Source organism: Triticum urartu, chromosome 6, assembly GCF_003073215.2.
Source record: "Triticum urartu cultivar G1812 chromosome 6, Tu2.1, whole genome shotgun sequence".
Taxonomy (NCBI): Eukaryota; Viridiplantae; Streptophyta; class Magnoliopsida; order Poales; family Poaceae; genus Triticum; species Triticum urartu.
Window position 1 is genome coordinate 43,382,031 of NC_053027.1, and position 19,163 is coordinate 43,401,193.

At 45.4% G+C, this 19,163-nt stretch overlaps 1 protein-coding gene and 1 pseudogene across 1 annotated transcript; one reads left to right on the plus strand and one right to left on the minus strand.

The window, feature by feature from the left end:
* The first annotated feature begins 5,473 nt into the window (after positions 1 to 5,473).
* LOC125517142 lies at positions 5,474 to 11,211 on the plus strand. Its single transcript, XM_048682332.1, has 3 exons — positions 5,474 to 6,632; positions 7,838 to 7,988; positions 9,612 to 11,211. The coding sequence occupies exons 1-2, from the start codon at positions 5,540 to 5,542 to the stop codon at positions 7,951 to 7,953; spliced, it is 1,209 nt and encodes a 402-aa protein (XP_048538289.1). The 5' UTR covers positions 5,474 to 5,539; the 3' UTR covers positions 7,954 to 7,988; positions 9,612 to 11,211.
* A 225-nt stretch (positions 11,212 to 11,436) lies between these two features.
* On the minus strand, positions 11,437 to 14,101 carry LOC125514532 (annotated as a pseudogene).
* Positions 14,102 to 19,163: the final 5,062 nt, after the last annotated feature.

Consider the following 19,163-nt stretch of genomic DNA (forward strand, 5'->3'; position numbering starts at 1 on the left):
AAACAAAGCCTTGTGGCGAGATCTACATGTGAAGCGGAGTACATAACTGCTTCGGAAGCAGCAAACGAAGGAGTCTGGATGAAGGAGTTCATATCCGATCTAGGTGTCATACCTACTGCATCGGGTCCAATGAAAAACTTTTGTGACAATACTGGTGCAATTGCCTTGGCAAAGGAATCCAGATTTCACAAGAGAACCAAGCACATCAAGAGACGCTTCAATTCCATCCGGGATCTAGTCCAGGTGGGAGACATAGAGATTTGCAAGATACATACGGATCTGAATGTAGCAGACCCGTTGACTAAGCCTCTTCCACGAGCAAAACATGATCAGCACCGAAGCTCCATGGGTGTTAGAATCATTACTGTATAATCTAGATTATTGACTCTAGTGCAAGTGGGAGACTGAAGGAAATATGCCCTAGAGGCAATAATAAAGTTATTATTTATTTCCTTACATCATGATAAATGTTTATTATTCATGCTAGAATTGTATTATCTGGAAACATAATACTTGTGTGAATACATAGACAAACTAAACGTCACTAGTGTGCCTCTACTTGACTAGCTCATTAATCGAAGATGGTTATGTTTCCTAACCATAGACATGTGTTGTCATTTGATTAACAGGATCACATCATTAGGAGAATGATGTGATTGACATGACCCATTCCATTAGCTTAGCACCCGATCGTTTAGTGTGTTGCTATTGCTTTCTTCATGACTTATACATGTTCCTATGACTATGAGATTATGCGACTCCTGTTTGCCGGAGGAACACTTTGTGTGCTACCAAACGTCACAACGTAACTGGGTGATTATAAAGGAGCTCTACAGGTGTCTCCAAAGGTACATGTTGGGTTGGCGTATTTCGAGATTAGGATTTGTCACTCCGATTGTCGGAGAGGTATCTCTGGGCCCTCTCGGTAATGCACATCACATAAGCCTTGCAAGCATTGCAACTAATGAGTTAGTTGCGAGATGATGTATTACGAAACGAGTAAAGAGACTTGCCGGTAACGAGACTGAACTAGGTATTGAGATACCGACGACCGAATCTCGGGCAAGTAACATACCGATGACAAAGGGAACAACGTATGTTGTTATGCGATCTGACCGATAAAAGATCTTCGTAGAATATGTAGGAGCCAATATGAGCATCCAGGTTCCGCTATTGGTTATTGGCCGGAGACATGTCTCGGTCATGTCTACATTGTTCTCGAACCCGTAGGGTCCGCACGCTTAACGTTACGATGACAGTTTCATTATGAGTTTATATATTTTGATGTACCGAAGTTTGTTCGGAGTCCCGGATGTGATCACGGACATGACGAGGAGTCTCGAAATGATCGAGACATAAAGATTGATGTATTGGAAGCCTATGTTTGGACATCGGAAGTGTTCCGGGTGAAATCGGCATTTTACCGGAGTACCGGGAGGTTACCGGAACCCCCCGGTAACCTAATGGGCCTTAATGGGCCTAGTGGAGGAAGAGGAGAGGAGGCCTAGAGGCTGCCGCGCGCCCCTCCCCCCAAGTTCGAATTGGACAAGGAGGGGGGGGTGGCGCCCCCCCTTTCCTTTCTTCCCTCTCCTCCTTTCCCCAAGTCCTAATCCAACTAGGGAAAGTAGGAGTAGGACTCCTCTGGCGCGCCTCCTCCTAGGGCCGGCTGCACCCCCCTTGCTCCTTTATATACGGGGGCAGGGGGGCACCTCTTGACACACAAGTTGATCTTCAAGATCGTTCTCTTAGCCGTGTGCGGTGCCCCCCTCCACCATAGTCCTCGATAATATTGTAGTGGTGCTTAGGCGAAGCCCTACGACAGTAGAACATCAAGATCGTCACCACGTCGTCGTGCTGACGGAACTCTTTCCCGACACTTTGCTGGATCGGAGTTCGGGGATCGTCATCGAGCTGAACGTGTGCTAGAACTCGGAGGTGCCGTAGTTTCGGTGCTTGATTGGTCGGGCCGTGAAGACGTACGACTACATCAACCGCGTTGTCATAACGCTTTCGCTGTCGGTCTACGAGGGTACGTAGACAACACTCTCCCCTCTCGTTGCTATGCATCACCATGATCTTGCGTGTGCGTAGGAAATTTTTTGAAATTACTACGTTCCCCAACAATAATTTGTCGGTGCAATGGAAATAAAGTACATTTCTTCACAAGAGAAAAAAGCATAACAAGAAGCACATACACTAAAACAAATTCATTGGATGTGACCAACATTTTACAAACCTTTTTTTTCAAGCAACCGGCAGGAGCGCTGCATACTCATTAAGATAGAAGAGAGCACCAATTCTTTACAAGAGGCGACATGTTTTTAAGGGGAACGCGTCAAAACCCCAAGCCAAACAGAAAAAAGGAACTATGCCGGGCAAGGCCATGGCCATGTGCTCCAAAGGCTAGCTCGCGCTGTTGAATAACCTCGAGGGCTAGATTTGCCACTTCGATGTAGCTAGGCTTGCCTCGTTCCATTGAAGATACTTTGGTTTCTCTCTTCCCATGCATTCCAAATCACATAAAGCAAGCGCCTACTTAGCCGTCATGCATCGGTTTTCAATGCCCCTCAACATTGCATCCCACCAGGTATCCTCTTTTTACGATTCCTTTTGCAACATAAACACCTAAAAGACGATGAATCGTCTTGAAGAGACTAATCATGGACAAGTTCCTCGCCTTAGAAAGCTAGCTCCTCGTCGGTGCTATGGCAGACAGAGAATACATGGGGTCGTCGGACATTGGACGACATCAGAACGTCATAGGCATGTGCGGGAAATAAAGAAGCATGACTTCAATCTAGCAGAGCAAAATGTCTGTAAAATAGATATTGTTAAGTGTATATGTGGATTGCCCAACCCTTTCCATACGGTATGTTGTTGTTGCTCTGCCTATTGCCGCTACGCGTGCTTGCGTTCTGTTGTAACCTATTACCTTCATGGAGAATGTGCGAAGTAGGGAGCCTTACTGATTTTTTTTGGTTTTGCTTTGTAACCTATTACCTTCATGGATTTTTATTTGAATTTATTTCATATTAGCTTAACAGAGCTCTGGAGGCTCAAGGTAGTGGTGTAGGATAATTAGGTTTAAGGGTGGGGGTTATAGAATTGGGACCAACTTCTTAAGAATGTAAGCTATGGTCTACAACTGTGTTTATATAAAAGAAACAACATCCAGTGCATGTTAGAATAACTTGTCTATCTATGTATGTGAGTGTGTGTCATTCTACTATAGTAATGTTAATTTATTTTCCAAAATCATATAAGTCATGTTGGAGCCCAAGATAAGGGTGATAATTTTTTTGAGGATGATAAAAGGTGATGACTGATTGATATTGAACTATAAGAATATATACACTTGAATAGGGTAGTTAACTAGTATATACTCCGATTCATATTAATTTTCACGGCTTTACTATAACTTTATATTAAAGTTATATTAAGGTTGTGACAATTAATATGGATTGGAGGGAGTATTATAAAAGAAATTTAGTTTTTAGGGGGTATCTATATCTATATCTATATACCTATACCTACTAATAAAGCAATGTGCGTTTCTCTAATTTTATCATTCGTTCATCACAGAAAAGATTTTGTTCTATCCGAGGTGGTACTAAATTTTTGTGCATCCATTTGTTAGAAAAGAAAAACAGCTTTGTCCCGAATTTTGTACATGGGCCACGCACACTGCGGCCCAGCAAACCAAGCCCATTGGTTTCCTGCCCATGCATCTAAGAAACATTATTTACCGCATGGGGCTGCAAATAGTCAGAATGTCGCACATGGCGCTAAAGATTGGGCCGGCCCGTTTTCATTTTTCCCCTATTCTGTTTCTATCTCTCTTTTCCTTTTTTCTTTTTTATCCTTTTTTATTTTTTGTTTCCAAATTTATTTTTGGTTTTTCCTTTTTTCAGCAATTCTATTTTTTTACTTTTTCATAATTCCATTTTTGGTTTAAATTTTCGTAAAATCAGCAGAATTTCAAATTTTATTCCCATTTTGAAATATGTTTGAAACATTATTTTTTTTCTTCCCGTTCCAAATTTTTTTGAAACTAAAAAAATGTTCGCATTTTTAAAAAATGTTTTTGTTTTCCAAAATTGTTTGAGATTTTCAAAATAAATTGTATTCTAGAAAATGATATAAATTCGAAAAATATTATTGTTTATTGAAATGTTCACAAATTTAAAGTATTGTTTGTGTTTGAAAAACATGTTTTAAAAAACCGTTTTCAATGTTCAAAACATCTTTCCATGTTCACAATTTTTTCACAAATTCAAAAAAATGTTTTCTTAAAAAGAGGTTCATGTTTTCAAAAAATGTTTGTGAATTTCAAAAACACCATTTCAAGTTTTGTTCGTCTTTTCCAAATTTAATGAAATTTTCAAAAAAATATGCTCGCATTTCTTGGAAAAAGGATCAGGGTTCAAAAACTGTTCAACTTTCGAAGAGTATTCAGAATTTCATGATTATTATTGAATAGCTCAAAAAATAATAGAAATGAAAAACATATTTTGAATGTTAAGCTAAATTATGTTCTTAAACATTCGTGTTGGCCATGTTTTAGCAGGAGCTGTTTGTTCGAATGGCTATCAGCATGTGGGCTAGATATTGAGGTCACGAGTCTATCCTTCAACTCAGCGGTTGTTTTCGATTTTTATTCGTGTCTTACAAACGCACGTCATTTTGGTAACTGCTAGTGGCCTAATCCAAACGCGAACTATTGTGCATCCGACATGCCATTTGACGATAAAATAAAATATGTTGGTTGACTATAATTAAAAAAAAATTGCAGGCACATGCCAATAAAAGAGGATATGCTAATTTGGCTCTGATTAAAAAAATAGGCAAGTAAGCGCTAAAATAATTAAAGAGAATAAACCCTGGTAAAGCAGAGACTACCTGGTTATGTGCTGATTATGGCAATGAAATGAGATTCACTAAATTAGTAATCCATCCGGTTACGCCATCGTAGGAGAGAGTGGTCGAAACAACTATGCCCCGAAGGTCACCGTGTAGCCACAAAATGAGGAGGCAACCATAACCTAGACACGGAGGCGGACCTGGAGGAAAAAATGGCACGAGTTCAGTGGTGGCCGCCACACCGACCAACCCCGCCAGTATCAGGATCTCGTGGGCCAAACATGACCCGTGAGAACACCGCAACTCCTCGCTATGTCGCCCCACCGCTGCGGAGACCGTTTTGATGGACACATCAGTTACCTCTCCCGATGCTACTCGCAACAAAAAATACCTCTCCCATTGCAACGCACAGACATATGTGCTAGTATAAATAAAAGAATATAAAAGAAATTAGTGATGATTTCAATCTCTCCGGCGTGTGTTCGTGTGTGGGCTTCAATCTTTGCGGGGAAAGGAATAGAACGTCACTTTGGGCCTCCAGTCATGGCCTTATGGGCTCTGAGTAGCAGCGCCGCGTGATATCCGCGTCGTCTCGTGAGCCGAGCGTCGCTTTGGACCTGCGCTTGACTCACCGCACACCACCCCGCACCGCACGACCTGCGTGAGCAAGGAGGGCGAGATGGCGACGGCCAGCTTCCCCGGCTCGCCGGAGGCGGCGGCGGCGGTGCTGGAGAACGACGACCTGGTCTCCGAGATCCTCCTCCGCCTCCCCCCGCAGCCGTCCTCCCTCCCGCGCGCCTCCCGCGTCTGCAGGCGCTGGCGCCGCCTCCTCTCCGACCCCGCCTTCCGCCGCCGCTTCCGCATTCACCACCGCCGCGGCACCCCTCCGCTCCTCGGCCTCTTCGGCTCGAGCCGGGGCGTCATCACCTTCCACCCTGCCCTGGTCGCCCCCGACCACCTCCCCATCGGCCACTTCTCCCTCGAGCTCAACGACGACTACATGACCCTCGGATGGCGCCACGGCCTCGCGCTCTTCTACCTCCCGGACCCGCGCCAGGTCGTCGTCTGGGACCCCCTCGCCGGCGCCCAGCACCGCCTCGACATTCCCGAGGGGTTCGTGTTCGACCCGTCGGAGGACCCAGTCAACGGGGCGGTGCTTCGCGCCGCCGGAGACATCGACCACTTCCAGGTGGTCCTGGTAACCAGCGACGGGGGACGACCAGCACTTGCCTGCGTTTACTCGTCGGAGACTGGGTTATGGGGTGATTTCATCTCCGCGCAGCTCCAATCCGCGACCATGGTCCATTGGGGCGAGCCCTCTGTGCTGGCTGGGGGTTGCATTTACTGGTTGATTTCTGTGACGAGTATCCTCGAGTTTGATTTGGATGCGCAGAGCCTAGCTGTGATATTGGTGCCACCGGACATGCTTACCGGCACCAGTCACCAGTCCACGGTTATGCGAGCACAGGGTGGTGGGATGGGTTTCCTCCACGTGGCAGACTTCACTGCCCAATTATGGAGGAGGGAGACAGACGACTGTGATGGTTCATGGATGCTTGGAGCAACTGTTGAATTGAACAGGTTACTTCCCCCTGGTTCAGATAACGAAGCCCTGCGTATGATAGGTTATGCCGAGGAAAACAATGTGGCGTTCTTCTGGACAGTTGTTGGTGTCTTCATGTTCAACCTTCAGTCATTGGAGCCCACGAGACTTTCTGGGATCGGCATCTCTGGTTATGGTTATCATCCATTCGAAACCGTCTATACTCCAGGTACTAGCATGCCTTTTCACTGTGGTTATAACAAAATTGAGTTATTCCTTTCATAATTGGCTGATTAAATGTTGCTTATGTCCTTTTGTGTTAAGCTGGCCATTTTAGGTAGCAGTAACATCACTTGTTTCTTTTGCTGCTTCATGACCTCTTCAACATATCTCTTCCCTATCTACAAATGTTGTTTGTAATATTGTTATTTTTTCATCGAACTTCGAACTATCTGCTTCAAGTCAGAGCTATGCAAGGAAGAACAAAAACAATATGAACCTAGGCATACCGTAAGAGGGAATTACTCGGCGGCGATGAAGCTGTGAAATTATCAAATGGACAATCTATTCTGTTGATGTCGTTGATTGACCCCACATCCGTTAAACATGATACATAGATGATATGAAATGGCATACAATTAATACCAAGATTGGTAATTCTTTGTATAATAAATGAACTGAATTACATAATTGCCTGCCTACTGAAATATGCAAGAGAGTGTTAGCAGATAGCTAGAGTGCAGTTTTTCTCTTTTCAAGATGAGATGCATAGTAGTTTGAAGTTTAGACAACTATATATGAATAACTAGCTTGAACAAACTAAAAATGTCAAATATGTAGCTCAACTGGTACTTGGAGGATCAAAAGCTAGTTATATTTCTTCCGTTCGATATTGTTGTCTCTGGTGATCTTGCTAATAATAGTAAATTGTTAATAACGACTTAGTTTTTAATGTATGAAATAATTGCTCATTTTGTCACTTGTAGGAGAGTCCTGTTGCATGTGAGACAGGTCCATCTGTACCAGGGAAAGTTAATAAATAAAGTTCAGTTCATCTTTTCAGGCTATTCTTTTGAATCTAAATAGTCATGACCACTTCTGTTGGTGCGAATTATTTTGTGTATTTGGTATGGAGTGGAATGAGAATAATATAATTATGGACAACTTCCCTTCGTTTGTGATCAGATAATAGTCCAAGTCTGCATGTTCTTTACTTCTATGATATAATGAGTATCTACTGTTTTGAGAATATTCTTTGAATTTGACAGAAGGTGTGGTTCTGTTGTCAATTCAGTTTTTTTTATCAAAACTATTTTGTTTCTCAAATTACAGCTGCAAGTTGATCCAAGTATCTTGTTTGTGTATCCTCGTATCTATTTGGCCTTTTCTTTTGTAATGCCATTGGTCGTTTGACTTCTTATGCATGTATAACAGGCATTGGTGGTGGACAAGCATTGAACAAGAGGCGCTCATGGTGGAAACGATGGAGACAGCACATAAGAGGATTATTCAGTTGCGCTCGTGGTGGAAACGATGGAGACAACACATAAGAGGATTATTCTGTTAGATGTATTGGTCGAGCAAGGTAAGCTTAATATCTGCATGCAAGTTGAGGTATCTGAACTGTTATTTTACGAAAATGTCTCATTCTCAAGTACCAAATTTCAAGAGAGCACTCTATGATTCTCTCTACAACCCTTTGCTCAACTATTGCGCACCTAGCAGTCTCCTATCATGCTTCCATGAATCGCTGTCTCCTGGATATTTTCTCCAGGCTCTACTTCATTGCCTTCTCATAGATGATGTGTCTGCCATGTTAAGTTGTGGCAGAATGAAATTCTTCCTGTGTCCCGCACTTACTGAAAAACTTGAAAACTCTTTCTTCATTGGTGGTTCTTGTAAGTGGGTGCTGGTAGATTGTCCAGTTGCGCTCTATTTGAGTGACAATTAGGATGTGAGTGAGCGTTATCTGGTCACCGGAGTGAAATCGGCTAGTATAACGAGTATCTTCATGTTCCCTTGGTGCAAATATCTGAATGGATCAAATAATATCCTTTGTACTGAAATTTCTTTTGTGGTAAATAAAAGTTCGATGGACCATATGTTTGCATCCTTATCATCTTCTTTCATACATTCACACTTCCTCTAGGTTTTTTTAATATATTATAAATACATCTGTATAGGCAATAGATGTTCATGAAAAAAATGCCTAATGTGCTATATATACAGCTTGAGTGAAGATCTAAAAAGATCAATTGCCATATCTGCTGGCAAACTGATTATTACTGTTTGAAGTACAACAAAGGAAATTCGGCATTGCTAAGTACTAATTCATGTACTACTGCCTGCTAGCATTATTATTCATTCCCCCCCCTGAAATTGGCTTGGTGATTTTAAATTTAGTATAACTGAGTCTAGCTAAACAAATCTTGAGTAGAGAAACACCTAATAAGCTATATCTGCAACATGACTTTGAACAACACTGAAACTCGAACAGCTGATAGATCAGTAAGCCTTTTTTCCCACTGGCATTAGTGAACATCTGTGGATGAACAATGTTGGTAGCCAAGAATTTGCTAGCCAACATTTTGGCATGCCAAAATATTGCAACACCCAAGATTTGCCTGTTTTTGGCAAATTTTGTGAGATGGTCAAAGTAAGTTGGTGGCCAACCAATTGGTAGCCAAATTTTTGTCTTGCCAAAATGTTGGCTGGTCAATTTTAGGTAATCAACCAATCATGCTCTAGGACAATCAAATTTTGATTGTGCCCTTGGTTGGCCTATGCTTGTATTGATCATGTTATGTTATAATTGGTTAGTGTTTTCTCTCTCCTTTTTTGCTATAGTTCGATTAGCATGATTATTAGCTAATTCAAGTTGTACTATTTTCACGACACACTCCTAGTTGTATATACCAACAAAGCTGTTTGATCTATACAAGTATTTTGGCTCCTCCTCTGTTCTCTGTGTCTAGGTGCATATACCCACAAAGCCGGTAACATATGTTTGGTTACCTCCTTGTTCTCTGAATTACTCGCTGCCTGTTTGTTGGAGCTGGAAGTGAAAACCTTAGTTTTATATTTTGCACCTAGTATGAAAGCTTATGTAGTTGTATCTCAGAAATATTTTGTGTGGATGATTTCACATATGTAATCATGCCTCGGCTACATGGTTCTAATCATCTTTCACCTTACCACACCTTTTCAGGTTGGCGGCATGATGCTTCGTGTGCGATAACCACTTCGTATCTGGTGAAATCTCATTTGGTCGCGTTACTACATAAATATGGTTGCCAGACATATTGCTGTGCCTATGGAAGTGATAGACGTATTACACGAACATGTGTGTTCTTATGACACTGCTCGTCAGGTTTTTCCTATGTACTGTATCTGGAGGATAGGTTGAATTGCGAATGTGTATGCGGATATCTGTGGACGGCAGAGGGAATGTATCATGATGTCTTTTCGGGAGGGGAATACGGTGATTAGTTACTGGTAAGCAAGGACTAAATTCCTTTGCCCATGGTTTTACCTGCCCCGCATGGCGACATGCGCGGCAGCACAGCTTCGCCCTCCCTGCGCCGATTGCGTGTTGTATCAGGCCAGGAGATTTTAATTTGGCGCCGGGTATCTGCTTATATATGTTCCGAGCTCAGTATATAGAAATCGCAGTAGTTTTGATGTCTGAATTGCATCAATAGTCTCACCTAGGAATTCCGAAGAAGCTCCTCCACCGTGTCCAGCTCGGACCCCCGGCGCTTCTCCATTGTCTGCTTCTCTCTGAAGAAGGAAGAAGCAGAGGATGTGGGAGCGTCCTCCGTGCCAAGTTCAGAATCGGGCATCCCTCCATTGTGTGCTTCCGAAGAAGCAGGCATCTCTCTCTTTCTCTCTGATGAAGAAGAAAGAAGAAGAATCCGAGGATGTGGAAACACCTTCCGTGTCAAACTCAACAAAGCCAGGCAATGCTCCATTGTGTGCTTCAGAAACCGATAGTAGCTCTCTGAAGAAAGAAGAGACCACCAATATATTTGTTTGATGCATTCTCTGTGTCCAGCTTAACAGACCCTGCAACTTCTGCATTGTTTGCTTCAGAAACAGATAGCAGTTCGCCGGAGACGGAAAGCATTCGACGACTCCACCGGAGCATCCTCCGCCGCAAGCTCGGTCCTTGGCAGCCACCACTACAGCTTGTGCTTCAGAAACAGATATGAGCCCTTGAAGAGAGAAACTGTCAATGTACTATCTGACCCTGAGAGTGAAGTTTTAGCTTCAGCTTCAGCTCCAACTCCTCAAGCGGCATCAACAGCAGCCTCGCCGTCACTCCAGCAATGGATGGCCGACATCCTGCAGAGGCCCGCCGCATGACAATGTAAAGGTTAAATAAATATTGATGTCGCTAATGCAGGGGCAGCCAAAGCTTTGGTTCTCCGAAATGGCTTGGTGTTGGCGGATCATATGAGCTGCACTGCAGTAAGGTTGAGGTTGAGTCCGACTGTCAACCAGTAATAATTGAAGCGATCTCAGTACTTTGGTGCTGACGCTGTGGTTGATGCTGAATGTCTGCAACTAGCGGTGAATTTTCGCAAATAATCTTCCTTCTATTTATGTAATCGTAGTGCTAATCATGTCACTGATACACAAGCAAAGGCTACTTTCAGTTCTAGAACATCAGCTTATTGGGATTCAGATCCCCAGACTTCATTTCATCACAACTTGTAAATGTTATTGCTATTATATGATGAATAGAGTCCTATATGTTGTACAACATTATTTATTTACTACTATCGAGAAAGACCACGGATTGACTATTATTTTTATTTATGTCTTTGGATCAATATTCCGTATAGCAGGTTTTGCAGGCACTCGAGAAAATGAAGAACAAAACGTAATATAGGAATAGTTTCCCAAATTTCTATTGCTATTTAATTAAAGGTTTTTTTACCACTGGATGTGAATGCTTGCTGCGAGTTACTCATGAGAGCCATCATCATCACGTACAAAAACAAGGTGAAAATTCCCATACACAGTTAGTTGCTCAAACTAAAAATAGATAAACTATACATCCTGCCTAAAGTAAATACTGTTTCACATTGGACAAGATACACCGGCCCATTTGCACATTTTGAAACAACGACATCACATCTACGAGTGAGTAAAGTTGCCGCACGACAAACTCACAAATTAAACAGTTTGTTGTTGTTTTACCTGATCTCAAGCATTCATCAGAAAGCAAGAACCTGAACTTGTGTGCGTTCTTGACCAAATAGGAAGGCAGATGCATGGCAGGCAATGTTAGCTTTCTCCAATCAAATGCAAGATACACAAAAAAAAATTGATTTTCCAAATTGCTTGCACATACCTACTTTAGAAGAAAGTCACAAGAAACACTCAGGTTTAAATTAATAAAGCCCGACAACGGAAAATAACAAAGTAACATAGTCTTACGAGGCAAACCGAAATAACAACGATACAAATTGTGCAGAGTACCGAGACAAGGCTCCGACAGAAGCTGAGCACAAATAGGTAATAGATAAGTAAGGCAAGATAAATGAAGCTGGCGATGATTAGGGCATCTGATTTGCACATACATAATCATCTTTGTTTCCAGGAAACTAATCAACTAGGTATCTAGGATCCAACTATGGCGGTGACTAGTTCTGTGGTGGCCTTGCCAAGGCTGAACTTGGTCGCCCCGGTGCGATTCACCTTCGACTTCATGTCGGTGACGATGGGTTCCTGCCGAGCGGCAATGTGGTGTCTGCGACGAATCTTGGCGGCGGAGTCCTTGACCCTCTTGGCACGCCCAGACTGCTTGCGCAGCTCGTACTCGCCCATGTAGGTGAAGTAGGATTCCTCCTCAAGTTGAGCTTCCAGTTCTAGCTTGTTCCTATATAGCTTCTCGTCTAAAAGAAGAGATTCTAATTCGTTTCCAGGAAACGCGCTTACCCAGCAAGGCGTGTATGGAAAAGATACGCATGTCTCTCCATATGGTGTTCCATACGCTTGACATGTCCATGAACTGCCCAAGTCCTGGAATTTTGAGTTGATCTAGTCATAGGCCAGTCCTCTTGTTGATGTATTCAAGAAGACAACCTCTTTATAAGGATGAAATCCAAGGAAACCATAAGATATGTGCTCTTCATTTTCAATGACATATACAGCCTCTTCAACGACGTCTTCAATGTCAAGAACGTTATCCTCTGAGTTCCAGTCATAGTCAGGGTACTCCTTACAAAGGTTAACCTGTTGTAAGATCCATTGTTTGCCCAGCTGTTGAGCATAGACGGTCTTAAGACGTGTATCATGTTTTAACACCCATTCTATTCGACCGCACGATTCACTGAGATACCAAACCTGAAGTCGTTTCGAACCATCAAGTATTGCACAATACACCCCTTGCGATGATCTCCCGAGACGGTGGTTGGAATATACTATCAATCCACCGGCACCTGGTAGTTTAATTACTCTGTACGAGTGATCTGACAAGGACATTCTGCAAACACAAACAAATCAGATAAAGTAGATTAATATAAACATGGGTGAATCATGGTGGTATATACAATTTGTTGAAGCAAACTACGATACGTACCTCGTAAGATAGCCATGTTGGCAATGGATGTAGAGTGCGCTTTGCCAGTATACGGCATGATAGAGAGATGGATCATACCGCCAATCCAACTGCATGTCGGCGATGATCCCGGCAGCTTCCCCTTCCCGAAGGAAGGTTGTCGTATCCCATCGTTGAGTCACCGACGAGAACACATCAATGAGGTATGACGCGGGAGGCCACTCCAATTCGAGCAACGGGTTGTCATCGTCGTCGTCAGATTCTCCGTTGGATGGCAGTCGCCATGGCACGCGTGGGATCAGAAAGACCTGGTAGTGCGGCGACACAGCGGGCTCGAACGCGAGGTGGGCGGTGTGGTCGAATCCTGTCATGAGCGGCGGGGGGCGTTTGGGCAAACGCGCCCACCGCCGGGTGGCCGGGTTGACGACATACTCGCGCGGGCACGCCAGTGCACGGTAGCTCGACTCGCGGCAAAGCAAAAGGCCGCTGCAGTGGTCCTTAACCTTGACGCCCATGTCGCAGTGGTCCTTGACCTCGACGCCCATGCAAGGCAGGAAGTCGAACCCTCCGTCGATCGCCGGGCCCGACGACGGGCGGGAGAAAAACTCCGAGAAGTACTGCCCCGAGAAGTTGATGAAGATGCCGCGCACCGAGCGCGAAAGCAGGCTGCCGCGCAGGCGGTCGTCGACGGCGTCGCGCCACGCCTTGCAGACCCGCCGGGCCTCGGCCAGGATGTGCGGGGGGAGACGCCGGAGGACCTCCGCGAGCGCGTCGTCCGGTAGTGCGACCGTCTCCGATGCCATCGTCGATCGATCTCGGTTTGAGATCGCGCACACGGCGCTGTGTTTTGGCGCTGCAGGTCGTTGTCACACTCCTGGATCCAGATCTAGATTGGAATTGGGGGCTAGAGAATGAACAGAAAAAGCTGGGATTTGGGGTTTAGAGTGTATGAAGACAATTAATACTACTCGCGCTGTCTCACGCTGTAGACCACCCTACTCTCTCACACTGTACTTATACATCGGCTGAGAGAAACTCACGCCCGACCTGGTCACACCTAACATAGACGCACGATCCCCACGATTCTAGCCCATAGGCTTCGGCGTCCGGTAGCATTGGCTGTCAATGTGGTCGAAATATATTTGGAACTGTTTGAAACTACGTGTTATAACACGTACTTATGCAGGTAATATAACACTGTAATAGAAACATTTAACTCATGCCCCTTTGTCTTAAAAAAGTAGTTTTAGATTTATCTAGATACAGATGTATCTGGACACGCTTGGCTAAGCTAGCTTGCCATACAAGTTTTCTTCTCCACTAAGCAAGCTTACCCTACAATCAAGTTTCACTAGTAAGAAACCTTGTCATGCAAGTTTGCTTCACTACCAAGGAAACTTGTGATGCAAGTTCCTTCTACTCCAAGGTATCTTGTAGATAAGCTTTGAGAGATGAAGTAACTTGGTGACCAAGGAGTGTAGCAAATTTATGAAGCAAGATTTCTTATGGGCTAAGGAATGGATGGCTATATATACTCTCCTTTTGGGAGAGTTCGGTAAATAAATAAAAACACAAGGGTGTCGAGTAGCTCACTTGATCTTATACATAAATCCACCAAAGGGTAATGACCAAGAGCTCCGAAGTTTGTCTCCCTGCAACTTTTGTTCACTGGTCTGCTAATCATGATCGTGCAAATGAGTTCTTCTGTGTTATTGAATGTCGTGATTGGCAAGTGTGATCAAGCGACTCCGGTGTCAGCCCCAAAATTTCACAACTGGAACGAGGCGTGAACCACGAATAATGTATAACTCAGACAATAGATTGTATATAGACATGTTCTCCAATGCCATCGGCCCATGATGAATTTCAACAATCACGGTGCCATGGCCCAGGGGTGCCACAGGACACCGTAACTCAATCCATCAGGCCGGCACAGGGCCCCCGTGCTAATATTGGGTCCCAGACTCTAGCCTGGCTTATGGGCTCTCCAAGAAGAAGGAAATCGACATTTGTGTCGTGCAAGTCAAGGAGACCGGACCGACATTGGACTCCTCCAATCGCCATAGATCACTTATGACTCTATAAACCTAATCATGTTGTTGATAGCCAAGCAAAGGCTACTTTGAGTTCTAGAACATTAGCTTTCCGGGGTTCAGAATCCCGAACTTTATTTCATCACAACTTGTAAATGACATTGTTATTATACAATCAATAAGGGGCATCTCCAATAGGAACCCACAAATTTTTCCCCGCATCCGTCTGCAGAAAGGGAGAGACCAGCCCGTGGACACGGATGCGGGAGGACGATATCCAACGCTAGCCGCATACATTGGGTCTACAATTCAAACCAACCTTACGAAATTCGATTAAACCGGATGAATTTCATTCAAGTCCGCATATATTTTAAATAAAACGGTCAATATTTCAACCGTTTAAGTTAAAAACTAGAAAAAACATAAACCTTATACCGGACGACCACCTTGTACGCATGGCCGCCCTGTCCTGCCGCACCGCTGTCTCCGTCGGTGCCGTCGTCATCCTCGTGGTCCCTCTAGCGGCGGAATGGCACCGGAGGGCCGTGGCAGCCTTGTCCGGCGGCTGGCTACCGCTCGCGAAGGAGACACTCTGCCTCCTGCTGCGCTATGCAGAGTGCCACCACGACCACTGCCAACGTGGCCTTCGAAGCCCTGGCGGCGGCCTTGCCGCGACCAGCTTTCGCGGAGCAGTCGCTAAGCGACCTCTCCTCACTGATCTTGGCGAGCTCGCCGTCAAGGCAGCGGCGACGCCTGGCTGCCGTCTTTGTGGTGGTCACGGGGCGGTCGAGCGCCCACATGGCGGCGAGGTCTGGGTCGTTATGGACGCAGTCCGGCGCCACATCGCTCTTGGCGAACGCGGGGCGGCGACTGGCATTGCACCGATCGTACCACTCCTGCTGCTGAGCCGCGCGCTCCACCTCAGACATGACACCCCTCGAGCCCGAGGGACCGCCGAGGTAGTGGAGGAGGCGGCCCCACGCCTTCTCGAGTGCGGGCGGCAGCTCCTCCTTAACGGCGAGGCGGTGGCATCACGCAGGCAAGAACGACGCGTTGATGCAGCCGTACCGGCTGTGTGGCGGCAACGCAGTTCCTCGATAACCCGGCATTCGATCTGGAAACCACGGTGGTGCGGGGGAAAGGCCAGCTCCTCCTTCACGCGGCGTCTGATCTGGACGTTGCGGTTGTGCCGGGGCAAGACCGGCTCCTCCTTCACTGGCAGGAGCGTGGACGCCGGCTCGGGCTTGACGTGGTGGCGTGGCGGGGACGGCGGCTCATCCTTGATGCACGCCTGCGACAGCCCCATGTAACGGAGCGACTGCTCCGTCATTATCTCGATCTGATGGACAGAATCTACGTCTGTGAGAGTGGCCTCCTTGAGGAGTCGGGGCGGCTGCTGCGGCGACACCTGGGGGTGGCCACCTGTAGATCAGGAAACAAAGGAACAAGAAGTTGGGTTTCTTGCATAAAACTACCTTTTGCTGCATCCATGTCCCAAAACCAATCAAGAAATATGGATTCTACCTCCTCCATATCATGATTTAGTTCAACACAGATCACCAAAAGCTTCGCATGACAAGCAAAAATGATGATCATATCCGCAAGTGGGTAGAATCTCATGGAGAAGCGGATTATAAACTTAGAGATGACTTCTTTCGCATCCAGATGGACATTGCAACGATCATCATGAAAGAAGTCGTCGATGAGAAGGGGATGTTTCACCACGGCCCTATATCGCGAGCTAACATCCGAACTCGCATGGGCATGCAACGTCAGGACCTCACGCCGTTCAAGAAGCTAGGGTCCATCCTCGATGATATGGAAGGATGGAACTTCTAGTGATTTACCATGCCGATGATGATGGTATGTGTTGGTTGAACTTGTATACTTTCTGTAGCGATGAAACTTTGTTGTCCACGGTTCCTACCGAACTTGCGTAACGCTACTTTGTTAGTTTGGGTACGATGACCTGCGTACCTCTAGTTAATTAATTTACGTACCATATGTTGCATCTAGTTGCTAACCCTTTCTTTTTCATGCTGCTCTAGTATATTTTGTTGCATATGATTGTACATTCTCTTAATGAATATGCATCTCTAACAGGTACCTAGATTCTTGATGGCGAAGAAGCAGTGCTATCTCGTGTACAAAGGGAAGATTCCGGGAGTGTACGACGAGTGGCCTGAGTGTCAGGCGCAAGTGGATGGGGTCTCGGGCACCAGCCATAAAGACTTCAAAAGCAGACAAGAAGAAGAAGCTAGTTACTTGAGGTTCACGCTAGCACGAGAGAGGTCTCATAACCGCCGCCTCATGTACTGCATAGTTCCGCTCTCACTCATAGTGATAGCTCTTCTCGCGTATATCATTGTTTAGATGGACGACCATGTAGTTGCAAGTATTCGAGACTTGTATCGCTATTTTCGAGATGATGACGAGAGACCACATTGTGTTGGATGATGATTATGATGATGACATGATTTGATGAGACTATTTGTATGTATATGCTATGATTACATTTGTATGTGTATGATATGCTAGAGAGTATTGTATAAAGCCCTAAACAAAATTCAGCAGCAAAAAATATGGAGCAGAAAAAAAAGTTAAAAACTAATAATAGTAGCGCGGGGTATAGCTTTAACAGCAGCGAGTTCTTAGCAGTAGCGCTCTTTGTTCAAGGGCGCTACAGCTATTAGCAGTAGCGCGTGTTGGAGACCGACGCTGGTGCTATCCCCAGATAGCAGTAGCGTGGGTCAAACCATGCAACTGATAAGCGTTAGCTATAGCGTCGTATCAGTAGCGCGGCCACCCGCGCTACTGCTAAGCATTTAACCCACACTACTACTAGGCGTTGGGACTAGAAAGCATGGTGCAAGAGGCATTACTGATTAACTTATCAAGCTTTGCAATATTGGAACGTCTTCTATGTCTAAAACCAGTACCAATGAAGGGCCTGAATCATGTGGATGTTCAAGTTGTCTTTGCTATTGGGTGTTGGTATTTATGGTGGCCTAGGAGACAAACAACTCATGCAGAAAGGGTGTGGTCGGCTAGTTGCTGGCCGATTTCTGTACTAGCGATTGCAGCAAATGCATCTAATACAAGGATCCACACATCCGATCCGAAGCCTAGATGGTCTAAACCACACCCTGGATTTCTGAAACTTAATGTAGACGCGCCCTTTTATGTGGATTCAGGAACGACATCAACTGCAGCAGTTCTTCTACGAGATGATCACAGATCGGTTGTTCCAGCCAATTGTTGTTTTTACACATATGCTGCGGATGTATCAACTATGGAGGCACTTGCAATGAAAGATGGACTTCATCTTGCGAATTCCCTTGGAATAAACAGGTTGTAGGACGAGTCCGATTCCATGGAAGTGATAAATTTCTGTACAGGCCAATACCAATAGTGGGATCCCGCGGCGGTTATATATGCGGATTGTGTGGATATGGCTATTCAGATTGGTAGTGTTGAATTTTCGTATTGTCCCAGAGAAGCAAATATTTCTTGCCCATGAGCTAGCTAAGTTTAGTTTTCATAATACTATATCCTGTACTTGGGACGATGATCCCCTAGTTGCTTACTAGTATATCTTGCAAACGATGTAAGTGTTGATTTTAATCAATAAAGTTAGCTACAATGGCCTTTTCAAAACAAAACAAAAAGAACCGAACGTAATACAGGAAGAGTTCCCCAAATTTCTATTGCCGTTTAGTTAAACTTTTTTTCAATCACTGGATGTGAATGCTCGTGCCGAGTTACTCATGAGAGCCAAACGCGTGTAACTAGAAAGCTCGAACACCCCCTCTCCCACCTGTCGCCCTCCTCTAGTGACACGGGGGGGGGGGGGGGGGGGACCCTAGCCGCCGCCGCTTGCAGGTACCGTCGCCGCCCCCCAACGCATAGCCGCCGCCGGAGGGCTGACCGGCGAAGTCGTGCCAGACCCCAGGAAGGCGGCGACGGGGCAGATCTGGCCCCTTAGGTGCTCCTCCCCACCCCCTCATCACAACCTCGACCCCCTTGCCCCCACGCCAGCACCTCTGTTGTTTCGGCGGGCTTGCAGGTGTCGCACGACTAGCTCCTGATCCACATCGCCGGCCTGCCCTCCTCACGCATCCTTTTCCTTGCGGCTGACTCCTTTCGCCCCCCCATTTGG

Coding starts and splice junctions, on each gene's coding strand:
- LOC125517142 (XM_048682332.1), top strand. CDS start 5,540: ATGGCGACGGCCAGCTTCCCCGGCTCGCCGGAGGCGGCGGCGGCGGTG. Junction 6,633..7,837: donor CGAAACCGTCTATACTCCAG/GTACTAGCATGC, acceptor CATGTATAACAG/GCATTGGTGGTGGACAAGCA.